This window comes from Pteropus medius, unplaced genomic scaffold (genome assembly GCF_902729225.1).
Source record: "Pteropus medius unplaced genomic scaffold, Ma_sr-lr_union100, whole genome shotgun sequence".
NCBI lineage: Eukaryota > Metazoa > Chordata > Mammalia > Chiroptera > Pteropodidae > Pteropus > Pteropus medius.
In genome coordinates, this window is record NW_024355327.1 from 2,533,512 (window position 1) to 2,552,176 (window position 18,665).

Below are 18,665 nucleotides of genomic sequence, written 5' to 3' on the forward strand. Positions count from 1 at the left end.
GAGGTTGTTAACCCCTATCTATTTCATAGAATTACTGTGAGGATCAAATGAGAAAATATCTATCAAGGGTTTAACACAGAGTAGGTGCTCAATAAATATCAGTTACTGCCATTATTATAATTATTTGTAGGTATTGGTTGCTATCCCTTGCTGCTGCTTAGGGTATTCTCTAAATGTAGCTGAGCTACAAAATCAAAAAATCAATTTTATTTTTTTAACTGGTGCTTTCACAGGAGGTTCTGCTACTAGAAATAGTAGAAATACGTTTACTGCTGCATACGTATGGAAACATATCTATTTCCATTTGTGGAGAGAGACATCTGGCTTCAGACAGCCTGTCACATTCTCCCCACTCCCACTCCACTATGTTCAGAGAGCTTTTAGAAATCATTAGGCACATTCTCATTCATTCTGATTTGGGCCTAGGAAAACTAAAAGACCTCGACCAAGTGAAAGCTCTGCCCTTTCAAAGCATCAAAGCGAAGTTATGGGAACCAAAATATCTTGAAGGAGCTGAATCATTCTCATAATCTCTTCTGTCCCTGAGTCTGATCATGAAATTAGGAGACATGTACAGAGATAGAGAAATGGGGCCACCCAGTTTTGTATGGTACCCATTCAAAAGCAAGACTTGTATCTTTCCCCAACTGAGTCGTTAGCATTTAGGGTTTGTGAGTCAGTTTATAGCAGTAACATGTGTAAGTCAGAATGCTCTGCCATTATAGGCTATTATTAAATTTAAGTTGCTTATTGAATAAAATATTTTGGAGTAACAACTTGGTCATTTGTTTTCAACAGTACAAATTAAGTTAAGGGATCAGATATTCAGACTGAGTTACATTGCTACAATTATTTTAACTAAATATCTTCATTTACCTTACTATCTATTTATGTCTGCAACCCTTACAACTTCAAAAAGTTTCCACTGATTGTTTTGTTTCTTTTCTAACACTTAAAAATCATTATAAATGTGAATCTAATAATTGTGTTCCTTTTTATTCTTTGTATCATTGGATCTGTTTTATATAAACATGAGCAAACATGGAAAGGGCCAGTCTACGTAGTCTCAGTGACAGCTGAGTTACAAACAAGATAGGATTCTGTAATATTTCTATTCTCTAGAGGATAGAGTAAGTCCTTTGAAATAAGGGGGTTGGGGCAGGTATAAATAGAATTAATGGTATAAAATTAAGAAAATGGAAATTTTGCTGAATATCAGGACAGTGATGCTTTGAGAGTTATGGAAAAGTTATCTGAAAGTAACTAGGCTTTTTTTTTTTTTTTTTTTTTTGTCCATTCACTGATAGCCTGAGTACAGCTAAATACTGGACAAATAGCAATGAATGTATTATATGGAATATTTCTGCATCAGAATGAGTTGGTCTAGAGAACCAGTTAGGCACTTTGCTTGCTAATCCTTCTTTGCTCTGAAATAATAAAGCCTAAATCATAGAACTAAATTTCACTTGCAAATTGCTAAAAGTGTTATTTCTCCAGTGAGATCAAATATGTCTTATGACATGTTTTTCCTTCCACTGTTCTCCCAGCTGCTGTTTCTTATTGCTGAAATGGTGATGCATTGATATTGGTTCAATAACCAATATCTGAATATATTTAAATTTATGGTGCATCATGGATAGTCAGGCTAAGTGACTGATTATCAGACAGGGTGTTTGATTTAAATTAAAGGAACACTTCCATGAAATTACTTATAGAGGAAGGCAGTTTACTCTAAAGAATTCGCATTACCCATGTCATTAATGTTTTAGGACCTATTAAAATAAGGAATATGTAGAAAACAAGGAATAAGTGTTCTACATGTACAGGCACCATGGTTGAGCTCAGCACTATGGGAACACATTATAGGTGAGAAAACCTTAAAGCTGTCCACATTGGGTAAGGAACTAACTGAAGCCCTTTAAATGCAATTCAAAAATGTATACCAAATTCCAACTTGCAATAAAATGAGAACGTTAAAAATGATTTCCATATTACGATGACATCGTTATTAACCACATAGGAAAAAATACTTTTTGAGGTTATGTTTGAAAAGAAATTTGTATCAGATATAATGGAATTTTCCCCGTTTATAGACCAATTGAAAAACATCAAGTTCCAATGGGGTAAGTTAAGGCTTACATGGGAAGTAGTTGTTTAGTTATGTTTTGAAATAGACAGTAACTTAAAGGTTTCTTGCAAAGGGAAAAATTAAGATTTCACATTTTTGTTAGGTATTGGCATCACTTTTTCAGCTCATTGTTTAATGCTTGAGGTTTTATTATACACTTAGGAAAAATTACCACCTTGACCTAAGATTTACATGTGTAATTCTGTTAATGAAAACAGAAGTTATCCTTGCAAACTTACTAACACTGAGATATAAATATATATTCTGTATCCCCCAGTTTCTGAGTTATTGCTGATACTGGCTATGCAGCATTAATTCCACGAGGTATCGTGTTTTGTTTTGCTGTATCTGGAAATATCAACGAATGATAACAGCATAAAAATTTCATGAGAAGGAGGATTCCACACATGAACTTTGATTACACCATAGGTGCTATCTAGTCCAGTGACTGGCCATTAAAATAACCTGTGTTTTCTCATATATATCACTTCATTATTTGCTGCATCTCCAAAACAGCCTTCGACTCTTCTATAACATAAACCAGCCCTTCTTCAGATTGTTTCTCAGGAAAGAATTACAGTAATAAGAATGCATGTGAAAGTATATGTGAAGAGCATTCTGCTGATTAATACCTCACAAATGTTTTGTCTTTTACAGCCTGTCAACCAAGGTCGTCACTATCAGAAAGAAATGAATCCACCTTCTCCTTCTAACCCCCGGTAAGAATCACTAATAATCAAAATTATCTTTTTAAAGATTAGTTAGAAGATTGTGCGTTTTTCTTGGTTTCATAAAATTGTTTTCCAAAACTTCCCAAGAGCTTGCCAGATTTTCGTTTTTAGAAGTCTTAGTTCGTCTACTTTTATTATTCAGATTATGGTGTAGTAGTTAATAGTCTACCTAGGTTTAAATAGCACCTCAGCCTTTTACTAGCTGTGGGACTTTGAGCAGGTCATTTAACTTAAAGTAATTCAGGCATAATAACTTTTTTATAGTATTTTAGGGAGGATCAGATGAACTAATAAATGAAAAAATTTTAACACAGTTCCTGGCACATAGCAAACTCTCTTTAAGTATTAATTCATTATTATTCTATTTGCGTAGATATTTCATTTAGATAGCTATTTGATGTCTAGTACATTTTAGACATAAATCTTTTTTATATAATCTGGTGCCTTTAAATTTTTCAAGATAGTCTGTACAAGTTTAAATGAGCATTCTCTTTTTCACAGTTTTAAAAGTTCATAATTTCAAAATTATTTCTTTATTTCAAAAATATCATTGACATGAGTCATTTGTCAATACAGAAAAACTTCATTTAGGCTCATTAGGGACAAGGAAATCTGAATTTCGCTTTCAAAATATATGTAGTATCATATGGCTATCTAATACATAGCTAAATAAACTAGTTTATCAATATAAATCTATATTACTTTATTACTGTTTATTATATACTAGGCACTTATTACAAATTAGTCTGTCTTGAGCTTCATGCACAGGATCTTAGTTATTGTAATGTATCTCATTATCCAAATGTATCCCATTATCAAGCTCTCTCACCTGCACTGTGGCTTGTCCCATGGAGTGGACCAAAATACCAACAACAGCATTATAGATCTAGCTCCAGAGTGTGCTATCTATTACACAGTGTCTGAATTAAGACTTATTGGGAGGACATATCAAAAACAACTTATCTAGTAGTAGGAGAAGGAGAGAGGGGAAGAGTGAGGAAGGGAGGGGAGGGGAGGGGACGAGAAGGAGAAGGAGAAAGAGAAGGAGAAGGAAAAGGACAGCAGGGATTTATTAAATAAGATTATTTATTCCAGGGCTATACACTGGAACCCAAGAGCAGCCAGGCCTCAGAAGGGTCCTGAAACGAGGAACTGGAAATAATCCTCACTCCAGTTCCACTTGCTCCCTCCTGTTTGTTCCATTCTTTTCTTTGAGCACCAGCTTTCTCTGCTTCTCAGTCACATATGGCTGTCTGACAGCTCTTGAGTTTACATATTACAGTTCAAAATACATGCTGAGGCTGGCAGGCTATGTCTGAATCCCAGTTTCTACTTTCCAGAAAAGAAAATGTGATTGGCCTAGCTTGGGCCAAGTATCCACTTCGTCCAGTCAACAATGAACAGCAAATCAAAGCCATGTAAAACTAACATGGCTGTCAGGAGGCTACCTCCACTGTTTACAGGACTTTTAATGGGGCCCAGAATATTCATGACATAGGTAGAATAAATGTTCTTTATTAGTAATCTTTTCTAAGTATTCTTGGTCTTTACACTTGATCTGGACATTCATGTTATCTAGTAGAGAGAATTGTCACTATCACAAGTAAATACAATAATAGCTTCAAAATTGAGATTGTAATTTCAGTATATGTAAAAAAGTGTTTCAACATTCTTAAAATCAGTTATCTCTTGATATGTGAATATGTCTCTTGTAATCATGCAGCTCATCTAGATTTGACTCGCAAACTCTTTTTGTCCATATATGGGTAAACTTTCAAGGTAACTGGAAATCCAGCTTTGGTCCAAATTATAACAAAGTCAGAATTTTTAGTATGAACAAATGAAAGTAATAGTAAGACATGTTAAAAAGTAGAACCTTTTGTCTTATTAAAAGGAGAAAGGGAACCTAATTCTCATCCTAATTTTGCTACTAACCCAGTAAACGATCTCAGGCAAGCCTCTCAACCTGTCCAAACCTCATCTAAAAATATGAACAGCCTCATGTATAAAGGAAAGGATTTGAATAACTTGTTCTCTGTAGTCATTCCCATCTTTAGATTCTACAACTTCGATGAGACTCATTATATACTTTATATATGAAAACCAGTTCCACTATTGAAGAGAATACTGCTCTATATAGAAAACATCTTCTTAATATTAGATAGATTAATTAATTAACATTTAGATGTGGTAGCGTGTGACTTTAAATATCTCTTTTAAAATTTGATTCTCAAAGAGAATATAAGAAAATTCACCAATAAACAGCATATTTTATTTAAACAATTAAATGTTCATTCATTTAGGGAGAAATAATTTACATTTTACATCGTAAAATGAAGAGCCAAATTTTAAAGAAAAAATAAAATGCCATTAATCTCTTTTGCCAGCAGGTTATCCAACAGTTTTCTAGAACATTATTATATAAGTGTTCAGGAAACCTGCAGATTACATGGCATGGTTCTTGGATCATAAATTCAGCAGCTTGGAGAATTGGCAGAAAGGCATTATTGGGCCATAAATAAAGAAGAAGATAAAATTATGAGGTCACTCACTATAGATCATCATATAAAAATGAGATAAATTGAATCATGTAATGCACATAATTTAACTTAAAATCGAAAGCTATGATTCTTGAAATTTTTATTTATTATATTTCTTACAAATAGTATCCCATGTTTTAGACTAAAATTAAATTTTAAAGTTAAAAGATACTGATAATGAATATGAAAAAATATATAAGAAATGAAAAGTCTCTAAGTCTACTCCCTTGGATAAACAAGCATCTAACCTAAATCCTGGATGGAAAGTTTGGCATACAAAGGCTCTGAATGATAAATGAGAAGCAGGTGGGCTCTTGATTTCCTGAATTAAGTGTGATTGTGATTAGAGTAATGCACATGATGGTGATGGGGACATGAGCACATGCAGGTCCATCGAGAGGAGAGCATGATGGTGCCCTTTGAGAGGTGAAATGGTCACATTAGCTTCATGAAATATCCGCAATATTCAGAGACTTACGAACCTGATTATTTTTTAATATTTATTTATTTTTTAATTACAGTTGGCATACAATATTATATTATTTTCAAGTGTATAAAACAGTGATAGGACATTTATATAACTTATGAGGTGATCATCTTGATAAATCCAATACTCATCTGACCATACACAATTATTACAATACTACTGACTATATTCCCCTTACTATACTCTGTATCCCCATGACTATTTTGTAACTACCAATTTATACCTCTTAATCCCCTCTCCCCTTCACCCAATCTCCCAAACTCCTCCACCAATCCGGCAACCATCAAAATGCTATCTATGAGCTTGTTTCTATGTTGTTTGTTCATTTATCCTGTTCTCTAGATATTGCATATAAATAAATCATATGACATTTGTCTTTCCCCATCTGACTTACTCCACTCAGCACAATATACTCTATGTCTATCCATGTCATTGCAGATGGCAAGATTTCATTTTTTTTTATGGCTGAGTAATATTTCATTGTACATATGTACCATCTCTTCTTTATCCATTCATCCACTGCTGAACACCCAGGTTGCCTCCATGTCTTGGCTATTGTAAATAATACCGCAATGAATGTATGGATTCACATGTGCCTTCCAAGTAGTCTTTTGGGTTCCTTCAAATAAATACTCAGAGGTGAAATTCCTGGGTTCTTCTTTGTCTCTTAAAGTCTATTTTGTAAGTATTTTGTAAGTATTGCTACCCATGGCTTTTTTTTTTTTTAACTTCTATTTTCACGAAATACCTTTTTCTGTCCCTTCACTTTTCAGTCTGTATGTGTCTTTCAATGTGAAGTGAGTCTCTTGTAGGCACCATATGTAAGGGTTTTGTTTTCTTATCCAATCAGCCACCCTATGTCTTTTGATTGGAGCATTTAATCCATTTGCATTGAAAGTAATTGTTGATAGAGATGTAGTTACTGCCATTTTATAATTCATATTTTTCATCTTTTTCTTCTTAAAGAAGTCCCTTTAACATTTCTTGTAATACTGGCTAAGAACCTAAGATTTTTTTAATTATATAACTCATACCCACATACATACATATTTAGAGAGTTAACTTTCAGTTAGCTTCATTAATGTAACAGAACAATCAAAATCACCAAAGTCTTTCATTTATAATTTATTCTGGAAAGATTTTTATTTCTGCAACATAATTACCTTCTTAGTTTTCTGTGTTTATGATTAAAGTTAAAGATAGCATGCAATCCACAAAGCAGGCAGATTTGAGTTTTGAAGAGTTGATTTTAGGATGAAAATAGCTAAAACACTGCATATATTCATATATTGTTTTTCTCAGAGTAAAAGAATTCACTTACACTCATAGGGCAATGCTTGATGTTGGATAAAGGTGAGATACAATGGTAATCATTTCCTGAGACACATACGGTCTAGGAATTGAAATACACATGGTTTACCTCATCATATTATCTTGCATGTCTAGATTTGCAACAAAGCCATTTCCTCTTGCATTGGTAGGCGTGGGTGTGATATTTCCCATTATTTTTTCTTAACATACTGACTGATGTTTAGGTAGTGTCTCGGATGCTGGGATCCTTGCCTCCAGTGTCCATATACATTGCCTCTTGGGGCACCCTCAGCCTCTGTGACAAGGTGCAGAAATGGCTAACATAATCTGATACGATTTAGAGGAGTGTTAGGTAGGAGGAAACAATTTCACAGTTCATTCATGTTGAGAAGTGCTTCCTAGCATGTAAACTTACATGCTGCCAAACGGAGCAAAATGGATGCTGTTTGCAGACTTAAACCATTTATTTTAAAATGCCATCTATTGGTTTATGGAGTTTAGAGCTGTCCCTTAGGCACATCTATGTATGTGTTTATGTAGATTTTTCAAAATAGCTCAAGATATTTTTGCTCAGGAATGGGTTTTATAAAATAAGCTGTGATTACGTTCTAGTTGTCTGTTCCTATGGATGGAATAGATAACCAGTTTTCATTTCAAATGATGATTATTACTTACTATTTTTACAACTCATTGGAAAATTAGGGGGAAGAGAGAAGGCAGTCTAAGGCTCTACAAGGTTCTAAATGTTTATGGAAATAATATAGAAAATAATCCTAGAATGCTCAGTAATGAATGGCATGGTTTTCTAAAGTGTTCGCTTTATGTTTTATCACTTATCTATATTTTTTTTAATGTCAGTGCAGATTGTGTTAGGTCTTGAATCCTTTGCAGCTTTACCACATGTTTTTGTGATATAAACGTACTTATAACTATAACTATCTGATAAAGCTCTGCAGATTTTGACAGAAGATTAATAACCACTGACCTCAGTTCACGCTGGCTCAGCTGGCCTGACTGAAGCAAGCTGGCCTGTCATCGTAACCTACAAGCGCTACTCTGGACTGATCACAGTGCTTCATTTTTCTTTCCTCTTCAATTGTCGGGGCTCAGCCTAATGGGTTTCTCCTCTATAGCTTAAGTTTTTGCCCCACCAACACAAAAGAGAGAAAATGTATAAAAAATGAAATTAAATACAGAAATTGCATGTCATGTTCCTCTTCAAATGATTGTTTGGATCATTTTAAAATAAGTAAGTTGGATTTTTAGCAAATATTCCTTCTTCAGACCAAAGTACAACAGAGAATTTCCTGATTAACTGTATCTCACACACACACACACACACACACACACACACACACACACACACACACACACACACACACACGTGGTATATAGAGAGAGACAGAGACAGAGACAGAATGAACTAACCTGAGCCTCTGGTGTGGTTCCCTCTTAAACTCAAGTGACTCCATGACCCCTCTTGCTCTTAGAGAGATCTGCAGTCCACTAGTCCAACCTTTACAACAGACTTTAAAAACACCTGGTCCAAAGAGACTCAGCTGGGCCCCTTTCCTCTTCAGTCTACATACAGCAAAGGCCAGGTTCAGAATGGCTTCCCTAGTATCTCTAGCCTTGCCCCAGAGAAAACCTGAGCTAAGGGCACCCTTGGTGGCAAACTGAACCCCTCGAGAAATATCCTGCTTCTCACCTCTGACCACTCTGAACCTGAGACCATGCTCTGCACAACTTAGGGGGCACCATTGCCATTAGGTTCCAAAGGACCCAATACGTCACCAACACAATTGGGCAGGTGGTGGTCCTCAGCCCCATCAGTTCGCTTTCCTCCTCTGCTCTTGGCACTTGGCCTGCCCAGCCCGCTTTCATTTCTGATTCTGATCTTTATTCTACCAGAGCCAGATTGCTCTAGGCACCCTGTCCCAGACCTTTTACTAGCCATCACCCCAAAAGAGTGGGTGCCACCCCTGCCCACTTGACCAGTATTTTCTTTTTCTTTCCTCTCCCTCCTTGTTCATTCTGGCCCTGCCTGGGAAGCAGGGGACCCCACTCCAGTTTCTCAGCTGAGAAGTCTGCCTGCTTTCTGACTAGGTCTCTCTTGGGCCACTGGGACTTAGCAATTCAGCCTGAGCCTGCTGCTTTTCCACTTGTATTACATAAGAGAATCTTAAGCCATTAGGGCCGGGAAAATACTCATCAATATTTTAGTCATTGTCATGTTTTCCAAAATTACAAACTCATGAAACCCATTTCCATGAGAGTTTCAGGACAATAGATTTCATCTTCTCCCCCGACCTCCCAAAGCTTATATGGCTGAAATGATAGATCCCCGAAGAATCCTAGCATTTTTAAGTAGCAGAATGTGCAGCTCCCGCAATTACCCAGCCCCCCGCCCGCCAGTCACTGTTATCCATCCAGATGAAAAACTCAGATTACCTTTGGTTCAGGGTCCTGGGTAAAAAAGGTGATTACCAAAGCAATTATTTACCATTCTAACATTTTATAGTTTCGGCTTTTAATTAAAAGATTCACCTTCCCCTTCTAGAGTAATGGGCACCTTTAAAAAGTCAAAGTATTAATTCCAGTTTGTAACATTCGCCTCTATTCTATCTGAAGGGGAGAGGAGGGGAATGCAGGTTGAGGTCCAGGATAATGACATGAAGCTAAGAAATGGAAGCCCATAATTATGGTTAAATGGCAACAGCCAGTCACTTCCGTAGACTCACTGCCTCATCCTTCATTTTGTAACCTAATGCAGAATAATTTACCTTGTTTAAACAAGAACCACTACAGCAGTGGTCCCCAACCTTTTTGGCACCAAGAATCAGTGCTCCTATGAGAAGCTAATGCCTGATGATCTGAGGTGGAGCTGAGGGGGTGATGTTAGTGCTGGGGAGTGGCTGCAAAGACAGATGAAGCTTCACTCACTTACCACCCTCCCCTACCCACTCCCCACCCCTGCCCTTGCTCGCCTCCTGCTGTACAGCCCAGCTCCTAACAGGCCAAGGACCTGTACCATCCACGGCCTGGGGATTGAGGACCCCTGCACTATAGCACAAAATGATTGAAAGTGTGTTGCAGTTCGTACCTTCAGCAACATGCATTGAGTATTTTCAAAGCACTGACTATGTGCAGAGCACCGTGGAAAGATGACTTTAAAGTGCCTTTTGCAAGCTTTTGGCCTCCCATACAGGCCAGTCTTCACTACATGTCATCAAGCGTGTCATCAAAACATTCAGAAGTGTGTGAATGTTTTAGGAAAGGTGTCAAGGGACCTGGGAGCATGTACCAAGCCTGGCATAGAGAAATTGCAGCCTGTGCCCCCTCACGCACTCTGCTTTGGTTGGCAGTCGGTTTTACTTCCCTGTAATTCTTTTGTTTCTCTCGTTAATGAAAAACATTACATTTTGACATTGATTAAAGTTAAAACACATAATTTTTCACTCAAGCAATATATTATGTTTACCAGAGTTTACAGCTTCATATTTTGCTGTTCATTACCGCATAAAAACCCACTCGGTATATTAAAATACAGTACGAGTCACACATGTCCAGCCTGTTTAAAATGACATGAAGGAGAAAAGGCAAACAACTTTTAACTGATTTGATTGAATTAACACTAACATTATTGTTCTATTGACTCTTTCTTGTCCATTGATTTTTTTAAAAGCCTTTAGCTCACTTGCCATTAAGACAAATCAGATGCAATTTGGTGCTCAGAGCAAGATAATGCTGTTGAGTATTGGGTGTACGCATGGAAAAATATATCTGTGTGTGCTGAAATGAGACAGTTAGAAGGCGACGTCTCATATTTTGCTGTAAACAACTTTGCTTTTGGCCTCTGAGGTTAACAATAGTGACCTTTGTTTTATGATGTGAGCACTTGGATCAGTGACAAGTGAAGCCAAATGGTGATTTGTAGATGATGTGCTTCATCTCTTATTTAAGATGAAAGAAAGCTGGCTAGAATTTTACATATTCTTGTGTTTTTCAGTTCTTTATTCTCTTTATTTGCAGAATTTATAGACTAATAAGCAATGAAATCCAAGGCAAGAAAGGAGGGCAGAGTAACATATCTTCTGTTGAATTAACCGCAAACAATTTTTAAGCAGAAGCATTTGTATTATCAAAATAGCAAAGAACAAGAAATCTGAGATCTGGCCTGGCCTGAGATCAGTCACACTATGATAAAAATGAAGGTCTCAGTTTAAATAAAATCACAGCATGGCTTTCAATTAAGCAGTGGTGTCTATGCTAATGAAGCTCTATCTTTTGAGGGGGAAAATTCATCCCTAAACTACTGGATGAATGTTTCTCTCTCTCTCTCTCTCTCTCCTTCTTTCTTAATGATACCTTTTTCTTTCCACCTAGTAGTTGGAAGTGGAAGGTGACAATCTATTCACTGCCCAGGAGCATTGGAAGAAAATTCTGTTATGGTCAATGTTTCGACTTGGCAAAGGGTACAATTACTTTGTATTTCACCATTTGCCTTCTTCCAACCTCTTTAACAACACTTTTACTGAAACCTGAAATTGCCTTCATTTTGGAAATACTGTAAATTCACATTAAGAGTCCAGAAAAGTTTGAATTTCTCTTGCTAGAATAATGGAAGAAATGGGAAACAAACAAGAACAACCACCCATGTGACATTCTCTAAATTTACTTGTGGTTTTCTAAATTTCAGTGCTAACAAAAAAGAAAGATGCAGCAAAGCGTACAGTAAATGAAGATATTATGTATTAGAGAAGGAATGAATCTGTCATTTTGACAAATTGTGAGGCAAAGAGCAGATTAACAGATTACTCATAGTCAGAAGGCAACTTGGTGTGAAAAATGTGCAGGAAATGATAAGTGTGGGTTTGTGCTGATTTAATGATATTTTTAAACTACAATAACACTCTGGTAGTATAATATAATAAAGCACTTTGCATACATTTTTAAATCATCAACATATTTCCAGTTCGACCTTAAAAACATTTTGGACCATTCTCTATTAAAATATATAGCTTTAAAATTAGACAAAAAGGTATCGTCTAAAATATCACAGCAACGACCTTACAGGAAATATCATTGTCTTTTAAAATCAGTTTTTTTCCTAAACTAGCATTTGTATTACAAATTTTAATTATGTTTTAAGGATACTAACACTACATTTACTTTTTCTCTGGGCATTTAAATCACTTACAACAGGAAATTATCTTCTCACAACCATTCCAGTGAAATGCTTCATAGATATTACTGATTTGTCTTCATATTTTCATTACAGGGCCTTTGCCCATTGTTCCCTCTTCCTAAAACATTTTTCCCCTATATTACCTTCCACCTTGCCTGGTTAATATTTCTTCATTTATTAGATTTCCTTTCAAGCATCACTTCCCCAAGGAACCCATGAGTTCCTATTTAGAGCATTATTTAACTTCATAGCACTTATTCATTCTTTTCTGATTATCTCATGTTAGTCTCACCCTCAACACTGTAAGTTCTAAGAGGGCAGGAAATCTATTTTTGCTCACCATTACATTTTGTGCCATGACCTAACACAGAACTGGATCTTGAGAAATAGTGGTACAATAAGTACTGGTGTTTGAACCAATTTTCTTGACTATTGAGATTGTTCTGAATCTCGGTTCTATCATCCGATCTATACTCCCTCTCAGCCTAGTGTCTTTCATAAATTTGAAAGGCACACTCACTGTCCCTGCAGGACATTTATTATAACTTTAGTGGACCATAGCTGAATATAAAGCCCTTTGGGCCTCCGTTAAAGATCTTCTACCATGTTAATATTGATCAACGGCCAATTTGAAGTGATGTGATTGTAGGTAAGGGGGAAAGTCTTTTTTCTCTATCTTCCTAGGTTCTGAGCCCTGAAAATTAAACTGACAAAAGGCAGATTAACAAGAGAAAAGCATACAAATTCTATTTTATGTGTTCAGCACAAATATACCTACGAGAAACTCAGTGATGAGTAACTCAAAGCAGTGGTTAGAACTTGGAGCTTATATAACATCTACACACAGAATAATAAATTTGTAGAGAAGTGACAAGACTTAGGGGTGTCAGACTGTGGTAGGATAAATATACAAAGGAAACTAATGGAAAATAAAGGTTGTTTTAGTAAGGTTTGTTTTGTAGCTTCCTCTCGGTGCTATCTCTGGCCTGGTATTAGTCTGTGGTGATTGAGCTGTACCCTATACCAGAAATGGCACCTTTCTCTTGAGAAACGTTATGTCCTGCTTTTAGATAGAAAGTGGGATATCAGAGCTTTTCCTGAATCTACTGTTTCTGAAGTGTCTTCAGCTAAAAATAATTATATGTCAAAGCAGCATTATTTTAGGATGGCATGTTTAGAACCCTCACACGATATATCTAAATTATTTTAATTTACAAACAGTCTAATTCTATCATACTTTGATGCATGATAATTCAATCATAGCTTATGATTTCTGGGATGTTATGATTCACATTCATGTGCAGCTATGCCCCATCTTTTGTATATTACAGACATTGCTAGTGGATCACAATCTTCTTGCACTTTGAGCCCCACTGTAAACTTAAAATCCTTCTCAATAAGGTACTGCAGACCAATTGGAATTAGCATGTGATTTATAACCTAATTGAACTAGCATTTCCATTACTTAGTCAGCTAGGTAATCAGATGGACTCTAGTCTTAGCCCTGTGTGATACTCCCTAACCCTGGAATTATCACCTTGCTAATGTCTCCTACTCTAAAAGTCATCCCCCTCTTCTGTAAAGTCTTCCTTAACTAAAGTGAGATTAATACTGCTTCTTCTCCACAACCCTGACTCAGTTCTCCATATCAACCATAATTAAAATCTTACAATATTAAATGACAGGTATAATATATTTTTAACTTAATTAATTTAAGTTCTTCCTCTGGCAATAGCAGACTTAGTTGTTTCACACTGAACATCCCTCTGAGAACAACCAGAGAAGCCAGACAAAATATGAGAATCATCTGATTAAAGCCATTGGAGAGCTTCCCAGGAAGTGAGAATTTACAGAGTCTTGCTCCAGAAGGGAAGGGAAGCCAAGAGAGGCAGCTTTCACATTATGCCAATTTTCTCAGGAATAATTCCACTTCAGAAAGGAGCAGCTGAGAGGCTGAGGAGCTGAGCAGAGCCTTCAACAACTTTATGTGCTTGGGGGACAAAAATTGGAGTTCACGACCAATAAGGAGTTGGGGCCATAGTAAGCCCTAGAGTGCTACACCTGGAGTAAAAGCATTAACCAGAAATAGACTAGGTCTCTAGAGGGTTCAAAACACATTTATTTTGAATCATTGTAATTGCCTTAATTACTTGCCAGAGCAAAGGAATCACATCTGAGGAAGAAAACATTATCTAGAGCTACTGTCCACTTGAAATAGAATGTGAGCCACCCATGTAATTTAAAATTTTCTAGTAACCATATTTAAAAATTTTAAAACAGGTAAAATTAATTTTAATAATATATTTTATTTAACCCAGTATATCCAAAACATTATCACTCCAATGTGTAATTTATGGGAGGAAAACATTTTCTCCTTCAGCTTAGGTTCGAGTGATAGGTTTGGGGCAGGGGGCGCTGTAAATTAACAGACAACGAATTAACAGGAGAAAGAGTTTACTACACGTGCACGTGGAAACATTCTATAAGGAGTGGCCCTCTGTACAACCAGCGGGGTGTGAGGGTAGGAAAACGATGAAAGGTTCTGATAAGGCTTGTTGACACAATTTCTTAAAATGTCCAGTTGATAAAGGTCAGTTGCCTCTCTGACTGGAGATTTTCCCAGAGTGTGACGTTTGTAGCAGCTGACTCTTGAAAGTTCTACCTTAGACAGATGAGAGAATTGCAGATAAGATTTCTTTCTGCATCTGCTATTTGTCTAAATGTCTTCAATTTAAAGTAATCTTTATGTCATTCTCATTGTTTGTTGGCCCCTTTGCAATCAGTATAAAATATTATATTAATGAGATACTTTACATTCTTTTTTCATATTAAGTCCTTGATATCCAGTGTATGTTTTATATATATCCATAGCCCATCTTGATTTAGACTAGCTCCATTTCAAGTGCTCAGTAGCCGCTCCTGGTTAGTGACGACTACCACGTTGAACAACCCAATTCTAGAAGGCACCTTCTAAGAAATGCTTCATGGCCTTGGGGTAGAAAAGTTTTCTTAAAAAGGTCTCAAGTTTCATAAAGGATAATGATGATAAATTGGACTATATTAAAATTAGGGATTTATTAAAGGACACTACTTAAGGTAAAAAAGCATGCCACAGTGTAGAAGAAGAAGCACACTATAATTCTACTACACCCCATCACAGCAGCTGAAATGTAAAATTTCAATAAGTTTGTTGAGGATATGGAGGAGATAGAACCCTCACACACTGCCTGTGGGAGTATAAGTTAACACAACTACTTTAGAAAAATGTTGTGGCAGCATCTACATAAGCCGAACGTACTATATCCTTTTAACCAATAGTTACCCTCCTAGATACATGGCCAGTGGAGTACATACATATGTGCGCCCAAAACATATCAATTATGGGGACTCACTGAGACCCCCAGGGTTGATGTAAAGATGGTTTTACAGTGAAAATGTTTGAACTACAAAAGGTGCAGAAAGAAGGCTTATCTGAACTTCCCTGATCTGACTAAAGCAGGGCCTCCCAAAAATACAGCTGCCATTCGGCTGCCATGAAGACAGAATGCCCATTCCCATTAGTATCAATTAATCAATACAATTTTCCATACTTTCCCCCTTAAGACCTAAACCCACCCCTTTTGTTAAGTTCTTATATAAACTTTTATCTCTGGCTATTCAGTGAGTTACTTATTACTGAGCAACTCCCACGATGTGTACATGTAAGTAAACTTTTCTCTTTACCTGTTCATGTGGCTATTGTCAGTTAATTTGCAGGCCCCCAACCACTGGACCCAAGTGGAAAAGGAAAAAGTTTTTCCCCTCAGCATAAACACATCCATGGCAGCCCTGAATTGGAAACAACCCAGTCACCTTTAATAGTAGAAGGCATGGCATAAGTAAATTGTGATATATTCACACAGTGGAATTCTATTTATACTAAAAAACATGGATGAATTTTACAAATGTAATATTGAGGGAAATAAGCTAGACAACTGAGGAATACGTATTGTTCTATTTATACATGGTTCAGAAGCAGACCAACTAATTGTTAGTGTTAGAAGTCGCCATCTAGAATTGTACACCTGAAACATGTATAATGTTATTAACCAACATTACACCCAATAAACTTAATTTTTTTTAAAAAAGTCACCATCTGAGCTACTTTTGGGGAGCAGGGAATATAATGATTAGGAGGAGGAGTATTCTTGGCCCAGGTGGTGGTTATGGTTACTTTAGGATCATTCATTGAACTATACATTTATTATATGCGCAGTTTTCTACATGTATGTTGTACTTTAATAAAAGAATTTATCCATAAAAACCATTAGTGTAATTCTTAGTCTAAAATAGTCGCTTTGCTCTTTCTGGCATTTTAATGTTTCTGTATCTTTCTGCCTTTTTACAATTTAGCGTGTGAGCTTTCTATATGGAATGAGGTCCATATTTAGATTGAATAGCAGCTGCAGTAACACCATAAAAATAATTATGATGATGAAGGTAGCATGGCGATGTGAAAGAATTATTGCCTTCCTTGGCAAGCCCAATTTACTCAAAGAATTCTGATTATTTTCTCCCAGTGTTTTTAAAATAACATTTTACCATCGTATCTGTTCAAAAGTCCGTTTATCACCCACATCAGCATTCTATCACAATATTTTTCATTAACTGAAATGTTACAATTAACACACCCTACAACTGCTAGGAAATAAATCTAATCAACTAAAGATCCTGTCAGCTTTCTCTAGTTCTTTATTTTCTTGTGCAACCAGCCAACGCTGGGGAAAAATTAAATTGTCATTCACCTCACAGAGCCTTCTTTTTAGCATATCATTGTTTTATTTGACTACTGAACATAAAGGAATAACCAAACTTTGAAAAGAAAATGGAAATCAGTACATAAATATGGTATCTGATAATCTGACACACTTAATGATGAAAATGATACCCTCTAGTTATTCTTTACAAAAGCCCAGAGAGCATTAATTTAAACCCCACCTACTCTTTCTACACCATTAAGTCCCATCATTCCACAGAAAGGTTGAGGTGGTTTTATTTTGTATTCTAATTTTAAGGCAGTTATTCTCTAGTTAAAGTTCGAAAAGGCTGCAAAGTCTGCTCTTGATTTACTAAGGACTTAATTACAAAGCATTTAACATGTAGTTGTCTTATAACTGTAAAGGGTGTTATACAAAGTTGCTTGAAAGTGAATCTTTTTCTGTAATTTCAAATAATAATAACATCTACTAACATTATTACTATTACTACATTTCTATCACATATTGATTCCATTTTTGTAGCAGGCAGTGAGTAGTGAGAATTTGCTATATTACTTTATTTAATCCCTGCCACAATCTAGTGTGGTAAATTCTGTTATCCCCGTATTCTAGGTGAAGAAATGGACACAGAGTTTAACCCAAAGGTGTCAAAGCTAAAAGAAAATTTAAGGTCAAATCAAAAACTGTGCAACTTAAATTATATGCTATGTTGGTACCCTACTACGTGTCTAATGTCCAGCTCCACATTGGATTATCGAAATATTTTCCATTGTGGTGGTGACAGCCATTGCTGTTGTGACAGTCCCACCCTAACCACTTATTCATCCAGATATGCAACATAGGAATATGTCAGTGTTTCATTTTGTAGCCAGCCAGGCCTTGCTAGGTTTTATGAAATCGATCCTAGAAGTTGAGATAGTCAATCTAAGGTCATGGAATTTTTCTCTTTGATTCCACATTGCCTCTCCATTCTTTGGACAGTGCTCTACACATCCAAGAGCTCAAAAGTGCCTGCGGCCTCTCAGCAATAGGATTTCCCTGGTAAACCTGGTTTAAATGTGAATTTCATTTGTTCATCTGAGAAGCCCGTTGTATTAGAAACATCTATCTCCGAGAAATGGCCGAAGTCAGCCATTCTGTGGTTCCCATTCTCCCTGTGCATTTAGAATCAGTCTGTATGCAATAGATTGGAGTTTTTATGAGAACCTATCACCTTTACTCTGTGCTAGAGTTGTTATTATGAAATACTCACTAAATCTTTTATTTTTAAATTTCTATAGCATTTTTTATCAGAAATAATATTCCTTCTGTAGAAAGAAACCTTTTTCTCTCTACCCTCCTAGGTTCTCCTGCAAATTAAATGGGCAAAAGAAAAATTAACAAGAGCAAAATAAACAAAAGCTTATTAACACCTGCATTGTGCATACTTCTGAAACACTCAGTGATGAGTAACTCAAGAGAATGGTTAGAACTTGGGCCTATACAACATCTTAACAAAAGAACAATAAATTTTGTAGAAAAGT

At 36.2% G+C, this 18,665-nt stretch overlaps 1 protein-coding gene across 3 annotated transcripts in view; it reads left to right on the plus strand.

The window, feature by feature from the left end:
* CFAP20DC (CFAP20 domain containing) overlaps positions 1–18,665 on the plus strand; it is a 209,287-nt gene that overhangs the window by 166,131 nt on the left and 24,491 nt on the right. For 2 of the 3 annotated variants that reach the window (XM_039858618.1, XM_039858614.1), the window contains one exon: positions 2,786–2,847. In XM_039858618.1, the coding sequence (XP_039714552.1) occupies positions 2,786–2,847 (62 nt within the window). Of the gene's footprint in view, positions 1–2,785; positions 2,848–8,145; positions 8,421–18,665 lie in introns of those variants that run through there. The other variant, XM_039858615.1, reaches the window with a different exon arrangement.